This window comes from Pogoniulus pusillus, chromosome 12, assembly GCF_015220805.1.
Source record: "Pogoniulus pusillus isolate bPogPus1 chromosome 12, bPogPus1.pri, whole genome shotgun sequence".
NCBI lineage: Eukaryota > Metazoa > Chordata > Aves > Piciformes > Lybiidae > Pogoniulus > Pogoniulus pusillus.
In genome coordinates, this window is record NC_087275.1 from 21,146,007 (window position 1) to 21,167,123 (window position 21,117).

Sequence of the window (21,117 nt, forward strand, 5' to 3'; positions counted from 1 at the left end):
TAAAAAAGGGACCTTCTAAAGTGGTTTTGCTGCTGCTGCTGCTGCTGCATTAGTACTACAGGACTGCACTGTATGATAGAGGAGTCCTTTCACTAGTGGTTCTCCTTGGTGGAGGTTATAATGTTATTAAAGGATAAAAGATAACATGCATTAACAGGGGACTAAATCCTTATTGGCCAAAAAGCACACTGCTAACAAGATTTGTCCACATAATTCTGAAAAACTATCCTCCTTTTTCCATACATGTGGATTTTAACAATCAAATAATGTTGAGAAAAAAATAGTAATTTGGAGGAATTTGTAAAAAAAAAAACAAACCACATTGGAAATCAGATGAATTCACCAATATATGTGTGTTTTTTAAGTGCATCAGGCTGAGGGAGCTGGGATTGTACAGCCCGGAGAAGGGAAGGCTAATTAGTGACCTTCCAGTACCTGAAGGGGGCCTATAAGAAGGGTGGAGAGTGTTTAAAAAGGCCTGTAGGACGAGGGACAATGGCTTCAAACTAGAGAAGAGCACATTTAGATTGATGTTAGGAACAAGTTCTTTACTATGAGGGTGGTGGAACACTGAACGGGTTGCCCAGGGAGGTGACTGGGGCCTCATCCCTGGAGACATTCAAGTGAGACTTGACAAGGCTCTGGGCAAACTCTCTAGTTGAGGATGGCCCTGCTGACTGCAGAACTGGTTGGAATGGACAACCTTGGGAGGTCACTTCCAACCCAAACTATGTATGGCTTCAGCCTGATGTACTGATTCATTCTAGATATTTGGTTGCAATTCATTGTTTTCAAGATCTAAATCCATGTACTCCAACATAAAAATTGCTCTACAGTAATACAAGTCACCTTTATCCTTGCAATAAATAACAAATTCATGCAGCCACAAACCTTCCCTACCATGGCAGCCTTACCTTTGGATGTTACCTCCCTAGCAGCTGAAGTGAATGCACAGCAGCTTGGCTCTGGTTCTTAGCTCTGACTTTTTCTGAACAGGACTGTGCTTTGGGGCAGCCATCAGTGCAGCAACATCAGCAGTTAGAAGCATATGAAAAACAGTGATCCACTTCTCCCCTGCACCACAGTGGCTATGAAGGCAGAGACTGTATGTGCAGTTTACAGTGCTGCTGTTAAATAGCAGCAATGGACACAGCTGTTAAAACCCAAAGTTTTTCAGCTTAAGCAATGCAACTCCTAGGAAGAATAACCTTTAAAAGGCCCTTGACCTCTATTAGCTACTCGCATCTTCAATTAAACATGCTCCTGTCAAAATGGAGCTTTCTTCTCTCCACACCACAACAGAAGCTTGCAGGATCTCTTAACTAGAACCCTTACCAATTTAAAACTAGAGTAAAACTCCAACTCCCACGTATAAATTGCATACTTCTGATACTTCATCAAGCAAATATGGAAAGGTTGGCTTTTTTGTGATTTTATTTTTAGTTGAAGACATGCTCCACCAGCTCTAAAACCAAAATACCTCAAGACCAATGCTAAGAATTTGAAACTTGCAGTCTATGCCATTAGTGATTTCAAGAGCGACATCCCATCTAAAGCAAAGGGGTAATTTTTTTGTCAGATTCTTATAAAAAAGGCTTTATTTTGAACAAGTTTTCTCCATTTGGTTTTACAGTCTCAACATACATCATATTCATGGACAAGCAGCATTTTCACAGAATAAGAGCCAAATACAAAGAGGAAGCCACTTAGGATTAACAGTTTCAATCTGACTCAAGACTTCAGAAAATACTGTATGCTGTCACTTATTTGAGGTAAAAGGAATTCCATAAATTAAGATCCACTGTTTAACAGAAGAGTCAACAATGAAATATTTCTGAGAAGTAGGTGCCTTGGGGAGGAGAGGAAAAAAACAAACCAAAACAAATTCTTAAGACACTGCGAACAGTAAAAGGGGGAGGCAGGATTTCCACTTGGTTTGCATTAGTAAACCAATAGTTTGTACAGCCATGCATAAATGTTCAACCCGATTTGTGCAGCTTAAACTTCAAGTTTGGTGAATTTTACTGGCAGTATAGTCTTAAAGGTGAACTTAAGATATGTCAGGAGTTTGGTTTATATGCTGAATGCTGTCATTAGGAAGTCATTACACAATCAGGTAATGATCAGTGCACAAGGGTTTTTTTTCCTTCAAATATTCAGTAAAACGCATTGCTTCCAGTGCCTGTTGTGACATATTCCAGTTACATTGTTAATTTTGGGGTAGCTATGCATTTAGACTGTAAAATGATGCATTTGGCTTACTGAAGAAAAATTACATTGGGAAGAGAGGGAGAAATTAACCTTCTGCTGTCTGCCCATGCAAAAATATACCTGCAGTTTAACAGGCTTTAGATAAACCAATGAAAACCATCACAGGGACACCTTACACTAGGTTCAAAACTAACTTGCTTATAGAGCAGATCAGCCTGTGTCTGTGTAAAAATGATCTCAAGCCTTTTTATATAGTCATTAAGATGGACACTGCTTTAAAAACAGAAAGACTTCTCATCTTTTTGAAATTGAAATTTTAATTAATTCACTAACAATCCTAAATCTCACTGAAGAGGAAATGGAGCTGGATTCATATCCTGTCATCTGTGAGAATTGAATTATCAACATTAAATTCCTAATGTCTAGCAGAAATATTACAGGTTTCAGTTCAGCCATGTATTGCCAGGCACTGCTCAATTTCTTCCAGTGGAAAAAAAAGCATCATTTGATATATGAACTTGCAACAGTTGCAACAAAACATAAAGCAGCAAGGCCATCTTCATGTAAGAGAGATACATTCCCTTGTAATTACTGGCAAAGTAAATTCCACAATTTGGTTGGCCAAAATATCCACTGATTTGAATTGAGTTGGTGTAAGATGCAAAGCAGATCCATTTAGCAAAGCTCCTTTTAAAAACAGATCTCCTTGCCAACTCAACATTCTAGTGAGCAAAACAGTTCTCTGCTTTTGGGGGCATAAACTAGTTTCTTAGTCTGGCTATCTAATGCTTCCAAAGTCTTACTTCTTTCATTTTAAAAAGTAGAATCAAGGAGTAGATTTATCATTTAGCAAGCTGACTCAGAACTAAAAAACACTAGTAAATTCTTTCTCCCCTTGGAACGCTATACTGCCTTATATAGCATCATGCATATGAAGCTGTATCTTGCAGGAACATGACCAGGCTAAAATTTCTGTTACACTTTGAATGAAAGCAGACATGAAGATAGACTGCAAGTCAGTCATTGTACAAATTATCTCAAGATGCCCCAGCAACATTTCAATTGGAACTTGCTCAGAAATACACAATCTGTGATCTATAGTTATTGTGCAATTCAATTAAAATTCAGACAGAAAGATCTGTTTGAGAAGAAACTTTTATGCATTCATTAGCTTTTATCACACTTCAGAATGCCAGAAAGCTAGTGAAGGTGGACAAAAAATATATTTCCCACTAGCAACTGACTCATTTTCCTATGACCCTGGACACTAACAAAATGCTTTTCACTAAATGACAGGTATGAGAACATCAAAGTGGGAAAAAAAAAAATCAGTCTCAGAAATTTGGTCCTTGCATTTAGGACCTTCAGTTTCCTTCAACAGATCCCTTGCGCCTGCCTATTACAAATAATTGCAATAAAAACCTTATTTTTTTTTCCACAGTGCACAGAGGCAACTTTCTTTCCAATCAAAGGCAAGGAATTTAGTCAAGAATCATAGAAAAAAAAAACCAAACAAACTGAACTACAACTCTGGCACAGCCAGGAGTAGTAACTCAAACTACTCCAGAGTGCTTAGAAAATAGGCTTTAGATTTTACATCAAGAAATTTGATTTATTGTAAATGCCACAGTCACATTGATAGACAGAGCACAGACTTCTGGTAACAAACAAACATACATTTTGTTTTTGTAACTAAGCGTTTCTACTCAGTAAATAAATGCATTTCGCACAGCCTTCCTTTTAAATGTGCCTAAACTAACCTAAATAAGCAGACAGCATAGCAGAAAAGGGAAACTTATGTAACTGTTTCTTAAGCAGTATATTATTTTTACTATGTATATAATATTTTATATTATATACACACATTTTCATCAACAGTTCAAATTATACCTGAATTAATAAGAAGAAAAAAAAAAAAAACAAACCCAGAAACAAAACCCAAAAAACCCCAAAGGGAAAATAAAACAAACCAAGAACCCAAACTGGCGCTCCTCCAAAACATTTACCACCTTTCCCTCAGGCATAGTTAATCCAGGTATTTGTCAAGATAGAGGAATGACAGTTAAAAAGACTCCCCCCACAAGAAACAAGTTACACAAAGAATACTGTATCACTACAAATTTTTTATTCAGAAGCCCATCTTTTTAAAAAAAATCTCATTATGAACTTGTTTGGTCAAACTACAACACTTTCTAGCAGACATACAGTAAAAATGGCATGGCTCAGAATCGACCAGATCTTTCACGATCTCTTGATCGCCTCCTATCACGTTCGCGTCCTCCTCCGCCACCACCACCTCCACGACCACGATCTCTGGATCTAGACCGACGTTCACGGGACCTCGACCTGGATCGATGCCTTCAAAGAAAGTTTGAATGTTTCAGTGTTTGACCACATCCAGCAATTTACTTGCAGTACCATACAGGCAAAGATGATCATGAGGAGAGACTGAGGGAGCTGGGGCTCTTTAGCTTGGAGAAGGACACTGAGAGGTGACCTCATTACGTTTATAAATATGCAAAGGGTTGAGTGCCAGAAGGATAGAGCCAGGCACTTCTTGGTGACGCCCAATGACAGGACAAGGGGCAATGGGTGGAAGCTGAGGCATATGAAGTTTCATGTAAACACAGAGTTTTTTCCCTGTGAGGGTAACAGAACACTGGAACAGGCTGCCCAGGGGTGTTGTGGAGTCTCCCTCTCTGGAGATAATCAAAACCCGCCTGCCTGGACGCATTCCTGCATGATCTGGTATAGGTGATCCTGCTGTGGCAGGGGGTTGGACTGGATGATCTTTCCAGATCCCTTCCAGACTCCGACATTCTCTGATTCAGTGGAACATTTTAAGAATTTAAGTAATGAAGGAGAAGACAGACGACATGGCATTAGAAAGGACTGGTAAATTGGCACTCTGAAACCATGTATTTACAAACTGAACAAAACACCAAGGAATCAATGCATACTGTTAAAAGCCTCAGCTCTTTGCTGCCAGTCATCCATTATAAAGGACGTGCAAAACTTAAGGATTGAGGTTGTGTAGAACCACCAAACACAGTTAAGCAGCTGTTAAAGAAGCAAGAGGACACCTGCTCTTGCAGTTATGAATAGCTCTTAACACCAGAATGCAAGAAGCCTACAGCTGTTTCCGAGTCCTTTCCTATTAAATCAATTGCATTATTTTGCAATTACAAGTTCAGTTTAAATTAAGGTATTTTTGATAAGCATTTAGGCACAAATACATGTGCCTAAACAACACAATCTACATTTTCCTAAGATAAATTCACCCATACTAATTCAAAGATACTGCCAATTAGAGACCTTTATAGGAAAAACGTGTTCACGAATGCAGGCTAAACTGTGCTTTATGCGATGTACGGATATACTGGATTGTGCACACCACTGAAAGTGGCCAATCTGATGCTGCCAAAATGCCCATTAGCCAAGTAGCCTGCTTCTAGTAGGAGCCATGAGCAAGGAGATTTAGAAGAGAATAAAACAGAGAAGAGGCATAAAGCCTTTCTCCCAAATAATGTCTGCTGTTAACAGCTTGCAGATTGGATACATCAACCACAAGTAAGTTCCATGTACTTAGTAACTAACTCAGTGAATTTCTCTCTCCTTAACCCTCTTTTCTTTTAAATCTGTATCAACCTTCAGCATTCATAGCACCACAGAGCTTCTAAGAAGCAGTATCATTTTTTTTACACTAAGATATACTTGCTTAAAATTGGCACTGTGATGCTGTCACTGGCACGTGTCAGTAAACTTCTTAAGAGAAAGCAACACAGTTTACAGATTTGCCTTCAACACCTCCAGCAACTGATCCTTAATTTACACGTTTCCACTGGGTTTAACAGCAAACTTACTTTTTACGGCGACGTCCATACAACTCACGTCTCAACTCTCGAGAAATAGGCTTCAAATGCATAAAGTTGCAGAAACCTCCTCGTGTACACTCTCTGAAACAGAATTGATGAGACGGAATTCTCAGATTTACACTGCAAATGTTTGCCTAAGCCCCTAGTGGGCCACTAGTCATGTAAAAATGAATCATCTTGAACAATAAAACCAGTAAACTGCAAGTACCAACTACTGACACCAACTCATTTCTAGATCAAAATCCTAAAAATGTGGCAAAAGTCAAGTGGTTGAATGCAGGCCCCAGTCACTAACATTGACTGAGGTGCTTCTCTTCCTATGCTAAGCTACACAAAACCCACAACTAAGTACCCACCCTGCCTGCACAAGAATTTTAAAGATACTGTCATAGATGAAGAGGAAGTCAGTTGTTACCCCATTTCATACTGACGACAACAGGCCTCTCTGAAATCGGTCACAGGTGAAAGCTCAGCATGAATGGGCTGTCCATTAAACCAGCGATTGTTCAGGTCAATCACAGCCTTTTCTGCATCTTCTTCACGCCGAAACTAAAAGGAAAATTAACATTCACTCAGATTATAAAGAACAAACTGAAGCAGAGCAAAGATTCCTCTCAGAACAGTTGTGCAGTACCTGACATGTAGGACTAGGAAGAATCAAACTACAAGCTACTTCAGAGTTTCTGGGATAGTTCATCCAACCAAGAACAGAGTCAGCTTTTCCCTGATCGGCATGCAAATCTAATTAAAACACATTTTGTTTTAATTATTTGCTATTTGATCTTTCCATTTTATTGGCTTGTATCAGAAGATACGATAGTACAACTTTAAGCTAGGACAACACTTAAAGAGTACTTTCTAGAACATTAATGCTCCAAATTAGTTTTTTTCTCAAACATTTCAAAGAAACTTACAGCTTCAGTTCTTAAGCAATGGGAATTTGCCAAAATTTGATCCTGTTTTATGATGGATGTAAAACTCAAATTTGAAACTCCTTTTGAGAGCTTGCAAATTTTAACTTTTATTTCTGACAATGACCTACACCGCTGAGAATTTTAGGTATGACTTACTTTTCAGTGAAGGGGATGAACAGTAAAAATATTTCTTTTAATTTAAACTCTCTCACATCCCCAAGACCATGTACACACAATAAAAATCCTGCAAGTGACAACTTTATGCTCATTATTGAAGCGATACGAATGCTTTTTAACAGCTAAACTTAAGTGCTCTGTTTTGCACCTTAAAACGTTCATCTGCTGCCCAATATAACTTGGTTACAAGATGTTTTGTTAAACTAAGTTAGAAAATAAATTTAACTCCAAGATGTTTTGTTAAACTAACAGAGAAAATAAATTTAACTCTTAAAAATAAACACATTTGTTGCTAACAAACCTCTGTCCATAACAAAGTGCTTAAAAGTTCTCACAAGTAATTAGTGTTACAGCAAGAGGAAATGGCCTCAAACTGCAACACAGTAGTTTAGACTAGACATTATGAATTTTTTTTTTCGCAGAAAGAGTGGTCAAGCATTGGAATGGGCTGCCCACGGAGGTGGTTGAGTGCCTAATCCTGGTTGTGTTTAAAGGTCATTCAGATGTGGTGCTTGTGGATCCGGTTTAGGGGTGAACTTCGCAGAAGAAGGTTACTGGTTGGACTTGATGATCTCAACAGTCTTTTTCAACCTGAATGTTTCTGTGATTCTGTGAAATTAAACGTGATCACCACTGCTGGACTGCTTACTTTGCTAGGCTTTTGACAATATGAAAATTTGTTTAGCTTTATATAAATGGCACAGATGGAGTATGAAGGTTTCTCATCTCTTCAAATTTATATTGCGAAGTTGGAAAGGAGCTTATATCCTGGAGGTGTACTCTTGCAAAACCTACAAGCACACAGTAGCTTTTACAAGTTTACATCAATAAATACCACGTTTTCATTATATATAAACACCTCTCTTTATCCTACCTTTACGTATACATTTCCAACTAGATGATCTCCAAGGTTATCACAGACGTTCATCTCCTCAACTTCACCATATTTTTCTTCCATTTCTGTGAAGACCTCCTAAGCACAAATCAACCAGTTTTAAGTTTGCAGCACATCAGTTTTAAGTACAGAGCTGTTCAATTTAGCTGTAAGATTTTTGGGTTTTTACAACTCTGATTTTAAAATTAGTACTTGCTTGGCCTGTACTGTGTCCACCTCAATTAAAGCTAACAGGATGCAATAAAAAGCTATAGAAAGCATTACATATACAGTATTTACAGAAGACATTACAGACTGAAAATACTATGTCTAAGCCATGATGCTATAGTTGTAGTAAATTTGCTTCTATACAAATAATTAAGTATATTTCCAATGTACAGCAAAGAAAGGAATTATGGAAATCAAAATGCTATGACATTTAACCTGCTGACTTAAACCGTCTCTCACACACAGTAAAGTTAAAACCAAACTAACCAAAGGTTATACAATTTTCAGAGCAAAATATTTCCTGGTAAGTTTTACAGGAGTACCTGAAGGAACAAATGCTTTTCTTGGAATCCATCTAATTGTGCTATGCACTGAATGCATCTAACTCACGTGCTGACAAATCCACAAACACTTTAATGCATTTTAACATCTTTTACGTACCTCAAAGAATTCATCGTAATGTTCCTGCATCTCAACATCACTCACAGCACCTATAAAAAAAAAAAATCAAGATTCATACTGATTAGAGCCTATAAGGAGGAGATTTTGATCACACTACAAAACAATCTACAGAGGTCACCTGGAGCATTAAAGACACCATATAGCATGGAGCTAACTAACAGTAATATTAAAGATATGTATGTGTGAAGAGCTTTGTGTCCCCAAAGACATTACACTGGCATGACCAAATCGAAACAAGCTTTAATCAGAGCCAAACTTCTATGCCACAAATTTAAAGGGGAATTCCTTTGAAATATCACTTAACATACAGCCTCAGTCTCTAATTTTACCTAAACAAAAGGCAAGTGCTTTGCACATTTGCTATTTAAAAAAAAATAAATTACAATTTAGTTTTGCTCTTCCTAACAGCTGAATTTTAACATGTTAAGCTCTCCAACACCTACATCAGAACCTGAGAGCTCACAATCTAATACAGGCCAAAATTCTTTTAAAATTGGCTCAAAATAGATACTGAAATGACACTTTTCCCAGTGCCCTTGAGGACTGGTACCATAATTCTTTGCAATAGAATGCAATTTTCTAATTTAACTATTATTGAATATTTGTATAGTCCTGCATAATAACTTTTAGTGCAAGACAAACCAGTCACATACAGGCTAGATTTATCTTCAAGTTCCAAGATGGAATTTACAAATGATCACTGCTTGCCTGCTGCTATAGAAAATAACACAAGTTTGGCTGATTTTGCAAAGCACTCAGTACAGAAAACTGAATTTCTTTTTTCCAGGCTACAGAATTACAAACTCCATTATATTGTATATATTAAAATCTAACATATTAGCTCTTAGCAGTTAAGGGGCTTATATTAAAATGGAGCAGTTTAAAAAAATGAATCTTGTGTTTTACACTAGAAAAATATTCTAGCCTTTAAATTACAGATGTTACTGTTTCAGTTCACAGAATGTGAAAGCCAAAAAACTAAGCCAACAAAGCTGTTGGGTTTTTTTTTCTCCCACTTCAGGCTGCTAAGAGAAAGAGATGCTTTGGGCTCAGTCACTTTTGGCTAACACTGCTATTGGATGAACTTTATGTTCTTCTTCAAAGACTTTAATATTAACCAGCCACACTCTGTAACTGCAATTACTTTTCTTCCACCCAGCTCACCTCCTGAAGAAGGGCATGGGGCATTTGTTACATACTTTAGGCTAACTGATTTTTTGCATTTCAAATGTTTGCTCTCAAGAACTTTCTTCATCCCTGTTGTTACAAAAGATTAAGGAAGAGCAAACATTAAACCAGTATTCTCAAGATAGTTTAACACTTAACTATATTCCCAAGGTTCTACCTATACCACTGTGTACAGCTTACTAGTACTTAAAGGTTTGTGGTTTATTTTTGGGGGGACTGTTTTGTTTTGTTTGTTGGGCTGGGATTTTTGGGTGCATGTTGTTGGGGTTTTTTTTGTATGTTGGTTTTTTTTTTTTTAATTTTGCTTGTTTGCTTTTTAAAAAGGTATTGGATGGGGACTCAGTAAGCCACACTAGGAATAACTACTTTTTACCAGCTCGACAAGTGCCAAAATCTTTTAAGAAGATTCCATTAATCAAATTAGATGATCATAAACAACAGTTAGTTAATGACTACTTAAATGTCCTTCTGAAGTGGGAAGTATACATATGCACAAGTTTTACAAACATCCATATTCCAGGGCCCCCAATATCTGAACCTTGACAAGCCCAATTACTAATTACTCAGGAAAACTACTGCTGTTCAAAACTAAGGTTAATCCTCTACGACGGCAATAGAAAGGAAGACAGTTAAGCAACAACACCAAAAGCATTAAATAGCTACCCAAGTTATCCATTTAAAAATACATGCAGTACTTCAGTAGGGACAAATATAAAAAAACCACAGGGAGCCAGAGATTTCAGCAAGCCTACTGGTAACAGACCTCCAGCTCTACCACAGAAGGCGGCACAGTCAGGCTCTGTTAAGAGAGCTACCGTTTGTCAAGAGACATTAGAACGCTAGGAAATCTGTCCAAAGACTCTTGCAGCTGTACGATCTAAAGAGCTCCACAGGGCAAACTGCTGTAACTTTGTGCAAATTAGTTACCAGCACACTGGGGATTTAGCAACAGAGTGGAAACACCCAACTGTACGGTTTTTGGTTTACTGACACAGCATTAACTACTGACCATCTGCAACAAGAAAGCCTACACACTGAGAGAACTGTTGAAGCATCTAGACAAAGCTAGGTAGCTCATTACGTATCTAGCTTGATTGTGTGACAATAACCTCAGGATTACTTAATTGGGCCATCACTACTTTTAGAAGCAGAAGAGACAGTGTTGACTTTGAAGTGGCTGATTTCACAAAGAATATCTCATCAAAAGCTGGTAACTAATCTGAACTAGTCTATAGTACAATAGTAAAAAAAAAAAGTATAGCCAAACAAAGCTTTATTACCACACATTCAATATTCACTTCAACAAGAAATATTAGTTAGAAAATAATACCAATCCTTTTTTTTTAGGTTCTAAAATTAGGATTATTTTTTAAAATTCTTATTCTAATGTTGATGATTCAATCACAGTATATCACCGATCAACAATCACGGACATTTAAACTTCTGCCAGTCTCACAGTAGCTGTTGATTTTTAATGCCCATTCCTACCTCACGAGAAGTCATTAAATTACTTCATGACCATACCCAAATGCCTTCCCCTCCTCAAAAGTATTTTTAAAGATGTATTTTCCTAGGTAAATATGCAACTTGGTTTTGGAATTTGAATTTTTGAAGCATGGAAGGAATCTGAAGCATGCACCTATCCAAAAAGGACAGCTGCCAGAAAGGAAGCATTTGTCAAGAGTATTCTTAGAGTAGACTCTAAATGGAGGCTGCATTAACCTAGGACAAGTTTCTGCATGCAGTCTGAAAAGTTTCAAATGAAAGTTCTCTTTAACATTTACAGAGCAGGACATTTGCTCTGGATAAAGTCAAGATGCCACTGTTCTGTTCTTTTAGGCACTTTAAGGGATAGCATAAAATATACAGAAAAGCATTGCTAGGATGCAGACTACTGGCAGGGAGAAGGGTGAAGGGAAGACAGCAGTGCAACCAAGACTGCTTTACAGGGGAAGTGCAATTTGAAAATCTTTGGAATAGTTGGTACTGAGAATCTCTTGATAGTTTTGGGAGTAGGAACAAAAAAAGTTTTTTGCTTTGTTGGTTTTTTTTTGTGTGTGTGAACACAATTTAATGAAACGTGGTCAGTTTGATCTGTTAAACTAAAATGGTAGACCAGCTTAAGTCGACACTGAGCTCTGACAATCAAGCCCAGGGAACCAGTGAAGGAACTTGTATGAACTTACAGCGCAAACCGTCAGCAGACTGGGAAGAGTTTTGAGGGTTACGGTAAATGTTCAAGAGGGCAATGGTCTGAAATACAAAACGCAACAACTTTATATTATGGAAAATAATTTTAACAAGAAACCGGTTTCCTTTAGGGTCGCTTTAGCCGAGTCTGTGCTGAAAGAGAGGTGGTTATTCTCTCCCAAAGGAGAACTTTCACTGAGATGGTGACCTTTCTGAATCAACCTAACACTGTAAAGCAATAGAGATCTCATGATACTTCATTATTGTATTCTTTTTGTTTAATTCACCAATATCACTATGCATGATTTCAGGCAGACATGCAATAGATGGCATCTAAACAAGTATTCAAATTACAACTTGTTTGAATTTGATTTTACCGAGTTGTTTCTTAATAGCAAACTCCCAGGAAAGGAAGCAATACAATAATTACAGCATAACATGAAATCTCCATTTTCCTCAAAAAGATGAAAAAAACCTTCAGTTTTGGGAAACTTACCGTACACCAAGTATACACCTATTTATTTGGTTTGGGGGTGGGTTTTTTTTTCTTGTTAAATCAAGAATTTGAGAAATGTCTGCAGCATTACTAAGCACTTAAACTTCACTGTGCAGCACTTCAAGTCCAATCTCCGCAATCGGTTCTACGTTCTGAAGTGCACACATTTGACAAGTTCTTGATCTATGCGCAAGGAAGAGTTCCGTCACTTGTCCTGTTTGCAACAGCTTTATGTCAGCAGCTCAGAAGCCAACATTATTTTCTCATAATTAGGAGTGGGCTCTTTAACACCATTCTTTAAAAAAATTTCTCCAACTGTGGGACTTACAGTGTGAGCCGTCAGCCGTCTGTGCACTGTTTTGGGGGTTACGATAGATGTTTTGAATCAAGATGGTCTGCGGGGAAAAAAAATAAAAAGGGGAATTCTACTGGCTGCTGTGCATATAATAGACAATTGCAAAGAGACAACTTGTTTGCAAACAGCTAAAAGTAATATTTTATTCTTATGAATTCCTTTTGTATTTGCAGAGTTATCTTCCAAAATTGCATCCAGACCATCATATTATGAAAACAGTTTTAATTAACCACCAAGAAAGAGCTGCTTTGTCTCAATAGCTATCCTCAAAATGGGAGTTGTGAGGCACAGTAACCTGAACCACGGTATTATGGAGATGCCTAACTTTCAAGACCAGATTGGTTATTGTCAGTCTTGGGGAGTGGGGTATGTGGGGGGAAAAAAAAACCAAGTGTTATGTGCACAGCATGTAATACATAATGCCACAGACTCTAAAATATTACAGCAGACAGTTAGGTTTTCAGGTAAGAGCTACATCTTGATTTGTGCATCAGGAATTTCTTGGTGGAATTTCTGTTTAAATAATATAATAGCATCATAGGTTCACATGTTTCCGATCCTTCAAATAAGGACAATATCCTTTTAGCCCTTCTGCTTTTTACTTGAAGAATTAGCCCAGGCAGACTTGAAACCTTACATTTGTACCGTTCTTCTTAAAATCAAGTTGTCTGAAAAAACAAACCATGTTTAAGTTAGTAAACTAATATTACAAAAAATTTCCAAATGTCCATATCACTGTAAGCAGCTCAAAGATTGAAATTTGATTACTTAAAATACAAACTCAATGTTAGTTAATATGAATCACAACCCCTGAATAATTTTAGCTTACACATTATTTGTCATAGTAAGAGTTCAGAGCTGAAGTCAAAGGACCAGCAACGTCATACCTACATATGCTGTCCCCTTAACATGTAAAAAAAAAAATCACAGCATCACATTTAAAACCACACACTTGTTTTATAATGAGTAGGATCATACCAACCAAAACTTTGTGCTTCCATGGTCTAGGTCTAAACTACATTTTAGCCTACAACTGGAGAGACAGAAACATGCACACAGTCACAGTGTTTCTGTCAATTGGTTGTAATCTGATCACCCTGGACTGCACCACCTCTCCTAACACAGCTCTTCTATAAAGCAGCTCACCCAGCATTAGCAACACAAGATAAAAAAAATATTGTGCCAGCAAGATACCTGTTCTTCTGTGTTCTATCACAGCTGATTATCAACATGCATACAAATAAAGATTTCCGTACGGTTCTGTACATATCTGCCAGGTAGGTTGGGGAGTTACAACACAGCATGGCTGCCAGGTGTTAAGCTGTAGTAGACCCAGTCATCACTGGATGAATCTGACAAGCCCTGTTGAGCAGCTTCAGTTGCATTGCTAAGTGCAGCTGTTAAAGCAATGCTGAAGGCTGCACTGAGAAAAAAACGTTGTTGCACACAGTTTTTTTACAAAAACACAGAGTCTGGGTTTTGTTGCTTGTTTTTCTTGGCTGTGGGGTTTTTTTTTTTGTGAGTTTGGGTTTTTTTGGTGGGTTTTGTTTGGTTCTTTTTTAAACTTAAAAGACTACTGCGGAAGTTGTCTAATTGAAGAATATTTTCTAATAGGCAATGACCTAAATTCGGGACTCTAAATAACTGATCATATTTCAGCCAGCTCTCCATGTAGGTCAGCAACCCAGAGCAGCTTTGAAAATGGGAAATATTCTTTGAGATAGAACATTTACATTAAATTTCCAGAAGTAGAAAACTGATTTTGTAAGTGAAGTACCAGCAGTGGTCCCCATAGATCAGTAACCTAGAACCCTCTCCTCTACATCTCCTCCTGCCCACTCACAAAATTTAACTTCACGAGTACTTGCCTCCTCTTTCTCTGTAAACACAAGCCTATCATTCTCATAACTTCTGCTTTAAATCAGCTAAAATTAACTTGCAGGACTCCACTACTATGAAAACTTGACCTCTGTAGGCAAAATTTCTGATAATGCAACAACTTTCAGCTTACATCATATACAATGCTGCCAGAGAAATCTATTTACCTGCATACTTTGACAATCAGCAGTGATAGAAAAAGTAAAGAATACACTCACTGCACCTTTTCTGGATTTTTCTTCCCCTTTCTGGCAGACATGCAGCCACATACCACATTTCTAACAGTATTTATTTAACCAAAGATTATTTTATCTGTCCAGTCAACAGACATATGCAACCAGGCAAATTGTTTTTAAGAAACAATTCTTTCACAGTTAAGAGTAGTATGAAAGTTATTGTTGAACCTTAAGAGCCTGGGTCAGAGAGCAAATGTATTGACAGATGAGTTGCTTTCATTTATTAATTAGCTTTCTTCTATGCACCAAAAGCTTAAGTTCACACCTCTGAGACAGGCGGAACAGGCTGTCCTAATTTGTGATTTTAAAATCTGGGATGGTTAAAGTGCCTAAACACCACTGAGAAGGCACACTCACCTGAAAGTTAGCACTGGTTGGTCTCTACTACAGGCAAGCTTACAACAGCATCGCTTCCTGCAGCCATTAAGGGTGACAGGAGATAATTAGAAATGCTGGGAGAAGTAAACTGAACACCCCCAAAAGAGCAAAAACCCATATAAACTGGGGCCAAAACTGAACTTGAGCTTGGTTATTATTCACTTGTGTCTGAGAGTCTATGTTTTAAAGAATATAATTCCATTAAAAAAGAGAAAACAAAAGGAAAACCAACCTGGCTAAATGTTGGTTTGTTGTGCAACCGAGAACATCTGTCTCCATGACGACAAGCTCCAATTTTGAAGTAAAATGAACAGTTGACTCTGCAAATAAAAAAAATTAAGTATGAAAGTAGTTACGTATCAGAAAACATTAAGATGCCATTCCTATACAACATATGCTCTAAACACCTTTGTATCAATGTGGAAAATATAGGAAATATATTCAAAACAGTATAGGAAAGCATTACAGTAAAACTGAAACTGCTCACATCCATCTGTCCTTCTTTACCTCTAGTTTACAAGGGTTCATCTAATCAACTTCACCCACTACTCAAACCCGAAGTGCATTTGTGACCAGAAGAAGCAACCACTACTATTTTACTCTTCCAGTTTTCCGTTCTTGTCTTTGTACGAGTTTCATTGGGTGATGGAATGGAAAATAATGTGAAAACCAGTCTGTAGAGTTATCCTGTGAGCTATGTGGTTGTGTCTTAGATCATGTAACCTCCTAGTCAAGCAACAGAAACGTGTTTTAATCTCATACATGTGCAGCTACCTAATGTTTTATAAGTCATCTATTTAAAGATATACTCCACTGGCAACTCACACCACTGCCAAAATATTAGAAATAATGCAGATAAGAGGAAAAAAAACCACCCATGTTACATAAAGAATACACATAAGCAGAACAAATTCACTTAAGCCATTTCCATGAATGTAGCTGATAATTTTAAGAGGAAGAAATTTTTTTTCCAACCACAATCTTTTCTTGAATTAATTATCATCTAATGATATCTTCAAAACTATGCTGGTTTAGGAAAGCTAGTAAAAAAACTCTCACGCAAAAGTGTTAATTCACATGGAATTATGAAAGAAAACCATTAGAAGTGTAGTTACCTTGACTGGGAAAACTGAATGCAAAATAATTCTGAAGGGCAAGAAAACTATCATGGGCTATATAAGAGTAAGTAAAATATAAGAACTCTCCTGGAAGAAAGGTTATTATTCCCAAGCTCACAGTTAACACCAATTCTCTCCACAATCCTGTGTCATCAACATCATCTCATGGAGGGGAGAAAGATTAAAGTACTAAAGCATATCTGTTCTCTAGCAAAACATTCCACTGTAGAATTGCAACATGCTTACTATTCATAACGTTTTTGAAAGTACACACTTAGAATTACAATATACTTACTGTCTTTTCTGAACTCTATCCTGAAATAAAAGAAATACCTAACTACAGAATTTCCAATACTGCCTCCAATTTCCACATTTTCTGGAGAGGTCTGCTTGCTTTTTGAATACAAAGACCAGTACAGGAACTTCATGCTCGCTGTATTGGCACTTACTAACACTGTTAAAATGGTAATGCATTCTATCATAAAGGATGCTAAGTAACAGAGCTCAAGAGAGGCTGCAGATACTGCTTTTCTGACAGACGAGCAAATTGGAACCAGCTTGTAGCACTAAAAAGTAGAAAGAAAACAGAAGCCCCATGGCCAGAGGCTGACAAGAGTAATTTAGTCCAGCAGCACATCGATGCCCCCTTTCATTTTTACGAGTGGAAAAACACGTTGGTTTGGTCAGGCCGACGGTGACCAAATTTTCGATAGGAGGGTTTTGTAAGTACGCTTCCAACAACCAGAGAAACTAGAGGCGTTCCCGACGCGTGGAAGGCTGCAGGCAGAAGCCTGAGGATCAGGATGCAGCAGTCGGGGAAATCCTCCGCACCCTGGGGAGGGGGGAGAAATAACCAGTCGCTGTCCTTGCAGCAGAGCGGAAGCTCCAGGGCTGCTGCGAGGCGCAGAGACACGAACAAAAGGGGAAGAGGCCCTTTCTGGCAGGAGGCGGTGGCGGCGGGAAGCTCGGCACCCAGCAGCCCCGACTGCTCCCGCCCGCCGCCAGAAAAGCGCAGCCGCCGGGAGAGGGGGGTGGGGTGGGGCAGAGGGAGGACGAGGGACGACAACGCGCCACGAGGTTCGGGCACACCCGCATGGCGGCTGGGGAGGAAGGGAGAGGAGAAGGAAGTCCCCGAAGAACACAGACCCAGCGCAGCCCGGGGGGGGGGGGGGGAGGGGAGAGGGAAGCGCAGGGGCGGGGCCGGTGGCGCGGGCACGCGCAGGCCCCACGCGGCCAGGGGCGCGCGCGCGCCCCCACCCTTCCTCCTCCTCCCTGGCGGCGCGCGCACGCGCGCTCTGGCGAGGGGGGAGGGGAAGAGGCCGCGGCAGGCGCGAGGGAGGCGGCGGGGGGGGCGAGGGGGGAGCGGGGGGAGGAGAAGGCGCGCGCCTCCCGTCCTCCTGCCTCCGCGGCCGCGCTCCGGAGCACGGTGCTGGCGGGGCAGGGGAATGCCGGGCGGCGTCCCGGTCCCCAGGGTGCCGCAGGCTCCTAAAGCGGGAGTGGAAGAAACGGGCCGGGCCCCGCCACAGGGAAGGAGGGAAAAGCGGGGGGGAAGGGCTGACCGCCACGATCGGAATAGGCCGCCCAGGCGGGCGCTGCGCGCCCCCGCGCCCCGCGGATCCCGCCACCAGCCTCCGGCCTCCCTTAAGCTCCCTCCCCGGGGCGCTGGAGCCGCGGGGACGGCGCGGGAAGTAGGGATGGGCCACTCACTTGTCCTTCTCTGTTCCGAAGATGGAGGCCAGATACTCCGCCATCTCCCACCGCCCGCCCGCCGGACAGCCCGGCGCCCACCCTGGACGTCACAGCCGCCGCGCCGGAAACACTTCTACTGAGCCCTGCAAGGGCGGGGGAGGAGGGAGCGATGCTCTCTGCGCATGCGCGGGGCCGACGGCTCCTCCCTCGGGGCGTGGCCTGGGCGGGGTAACCTCTCGCCGCCGCGGGCCTTGGGCGGGTGGGGCGGTGGTGAGGTTTGGGGGTGTAGTTGCTGTGTAGGCGGTTTGCTGTAGGGCGGCTGTGCCACGGTTTTATGGTGGAGCAGGCCGTGCCGTGATGGGGGCTCTGTGCTCTTCTTTGGGCTGGTGTCTGGCTCTCACCAGGGCTAGAGCCCTGTCTCTGGCAGAGCAAAGGGGGAAGCGGTGTTCTTTACGCCGGGAGGTAGCGCTCTGAGAAGGGGCGGCAGCAGCCCAGCAATGACTGAGTGCCCTGTGGTGAAATGGAGACAGTTCTGTGGGAGCTGAAGTCTTTTACCCGCAGAGACTGGGGTGTGTCTCATCGGAAGTGTTGCCTCAGTTAACTCCTGCTGTACTCTCCCAGTGATTCAGCCGGGTTATTGCTGGGCTATATTGTGCTCCCATACCCAGAGATGTGCCTAAATACTTTTAGTTCCACTTCACAGTGCTGCCATGTGGTGTGGCCGTCAGCGTTGTACCTGAAGCAATCTTGCCAGAGTAAACGGAACAGAAAGCAGAGCTAAACAGTGACTCAAGGAAATTGGGAGCCTATGATGTGTATTGAGGCACATGGCCAAAGGCCACTCAGAGGAAACATGGCTGAAGGCAGACGAAAAAGGGCTTGATGAGGCACAGCATTTAGAGCACTTCATGATAATTCATCATCTGCTTGGAAGCTAAAGGATTTCCCTGCAGTTACTCATCTAAAGAGGACGCTGTCAAGAAATCTGATTTTAGGCCTTGGTAGTTGTGACTTCAGGTGCTGGAATAAAGTCATTACTTAAGAAGGTGCAGGTTCTGAAGGAGTGAAAAGTTGCAGGAGCTGCAAAGGAAAATGCGCCTTTTAATTCAAAGTGGAGGGTAGGACCAGAACTCCACGGCCATTCTGGGAAGTTGCCTGGAATTAAAGGCTAAAATACACAAATTTGATCCAAGCCAATTGAAGTTTCAAAAAAAAAATGTAATAGTAACACATGTGAAAAACTGTGATGCTATGTAGCCTGATAGCATTTGCAGCAAAAGTGGTGTTCCAGTCTGAAAACTGTTGCAGGAAAGCACTAGTTTTGTTGATGCAGGTGGTGTTCCAGTCTGAAAACTTGCATGAAAGCACTGCTTTTTTGATGCAGGATACAGAAAACAAAGACTGAGCACTCAATGTACTTTGAGTAAAATTTGCCTCTTAGATGTTTTGGAATTCCCTGAAGTGTTTCCAAATATGCTTTGTTTCACAGCCTTAGTTGTAGGCCATGGGACTGTTTGCAAGTACAAATACTGCATTGTGCCCTGGTACAATAGCTTTGAAACTTAATAGCAAGTCCAGTTCAGGCAAAGTAAGCTGAAAGTTTTTTCTATCTGATTTCTACAGGTTTTTAAAATGCATCCTCTTTGGAAATGGAACAACATTTTTAGTAGTGTTTCACTACTTTGACTACAGTTAATGCCCAGTGAAGGGAGTCTGGCTTTCTGTAACACCTCCTGGAATTCTTCAGTTGGTTTAAGCTGATTCAGTGATGCTGTGACCTGTCACAGGACTAGGAGAGTCTGCTTGGCACTGCTGTATGTCCTGTTCTTTTTGTATGTACTCTTTCAAGATCTGAATCTCGCCTGCCTGCCACTGCACCTTACTGAGATGACAGAAGCTTTCTGTCAGAACTTCTGCCATATACAGACAGATTAACTTATTTTCACTTCTTCCTCCTGCACTCCCTGACTTCTCGTCAAATTCACAGTTGTGATACAGGTATTAGAAGCAGAAATTCCTGGCCAAGTCAGAAACACTTGTTACCAAAATACTGCTGCTTGGCTTTGTCTTGCAGTGTCCATGCCCAGTAAGGTTTTTGTGTTAAAGGACACTTTTTTTTTGCTTAGTTGCTTGCTGTTGGTCTGCCTCCCACCTAGGCTTACCATTGAAGTTTCAACTCACTAAACAGGCAGAAGCCAAACCCTGCACGAAACAGTCACTTCCTGCTCATAGTGCATAATTGGCTCATTAAGTTGGGTGTCAGAGTTAGCAGGAGGGAAGATCAGGACTGCTGCAGCTGTAGTTTGGAGAAAAGGTGATGAAGGAGTGGGACAACCCCTTTCAACAGCAAGGTAATGCTGGATCAGCTCCGTCACCTGCTGTGAGTCTCGACCTAGCCAAAATCGTCAAAGGAACTATAACTTCGGTGGCCTGCAATGAACTTTGACAAAGTAGAACTTACGGTGGTTTTCATTCTGAAAATCACCACAGAAAGCAGTCTGCAGTGTCTGTTCACAGAGTATATGATTTGCATAAGCAGAACAAACTTGCACTGTTTTTTGCTGAAATGTTTTTGTTAATGCCTTCAGCTAAAATATGTTGAAATAGGTTTTGCCTGAGTAATTAAAATCTGTTTTTGCTCAACGAAATGCGCTGGGTTTTCGCTCCTTGTCTTGTAAAACCCCTATTCTCTCTTCAGCTTGTGTGGTGTACTGCTGAGAGCAGGGAACATTTTCCAGAGTGTGTCTTTAACATAGGCACTATGCACAGTCAGTTGTTGTGCTGAAATCTGCTGAGCCTGTGATCCACGTTTGACAACCAAATAACTTGACCCAGACATGTTATTAGG

General features: G+C 40.5%; 1 protein-coding gene and 1 long non-coding RNA gene across 5 annotated transcripts; one reads left to right on the forward strand and one right to left on the reverse strand.

Annotated features, from left to right (window-relative positions):
* Nucleotides 1–1,567: 1,567 nt before the first annotated feature.
* U2AF1 (U2 small nuclear RNA auxiliary factor 1) lies at nucleotides 1,568–18,406 on the reverse strand. 4 transcript variants are annotated; one of them, XM_064152611.1, is made up of 11 exons: nucleotides 18,288–18,378; nucleotides 16,876–17,412; nucleotides 15,695–15,782; nucleotides 15,442–15,498; nucleotides 13,608–13,638; nucleotides 12,944–13,010; nucleotides 8,721–8,770; nucleotides 8,052–8,150; nucleotides 6,502–6,635; nucleotides 6,075–6,167; nucleotides 1,568–4,569 (listed from the first exon to the last, which is right to left on the reverse strand). In XM_064152611.1, exons 2-11 carry the CDS (start codon nucleotides 17,060–17,062, stop codon nucleotides 4,434–4,436), a joined length of 942 nt encoding a protein of 313 aa, XP_064008681.1. In that variant the 5' UTR covers nucleotides 17,063–17,412; nucleotides 18,288–18,378; the 3' UTR covers nucleotides 1,568–4,433. The 4 variants fall into 4 exon arrangements, with proteins under 4 accessions (XP_064008681.1, XP_064008682.1, XP_064008684.1 ...); XM_064152612.1 differs by lacking the exon at nucleotides 16,876–17,412 and having other exon boundaries at nucleotides 18,288–18,395; XM_064152614.1 differs by lacking the exons at nucleotides 13,608–13,638; nucleotides 15,442–15,498; nucleotides 16,876–17,412 and having other exon boundaries at nucleotides 18,288–18,406.
* LOC135180228 (uncharacterized) lies at nucleotides 17,942–20,912 on the forward strand. The gene is made up of 2 exons (XR_010304334.1): nucleotides 17,942–18,838; nucleotides 19,893–20,912. It is a non-coding gene; the product is annotated as an uncharacterized LOC135180228 (long non-coding RNA).
* The last annotated feature ends 205 nt before the right edge of the window (nucleotides 20,913–21,117 follow it).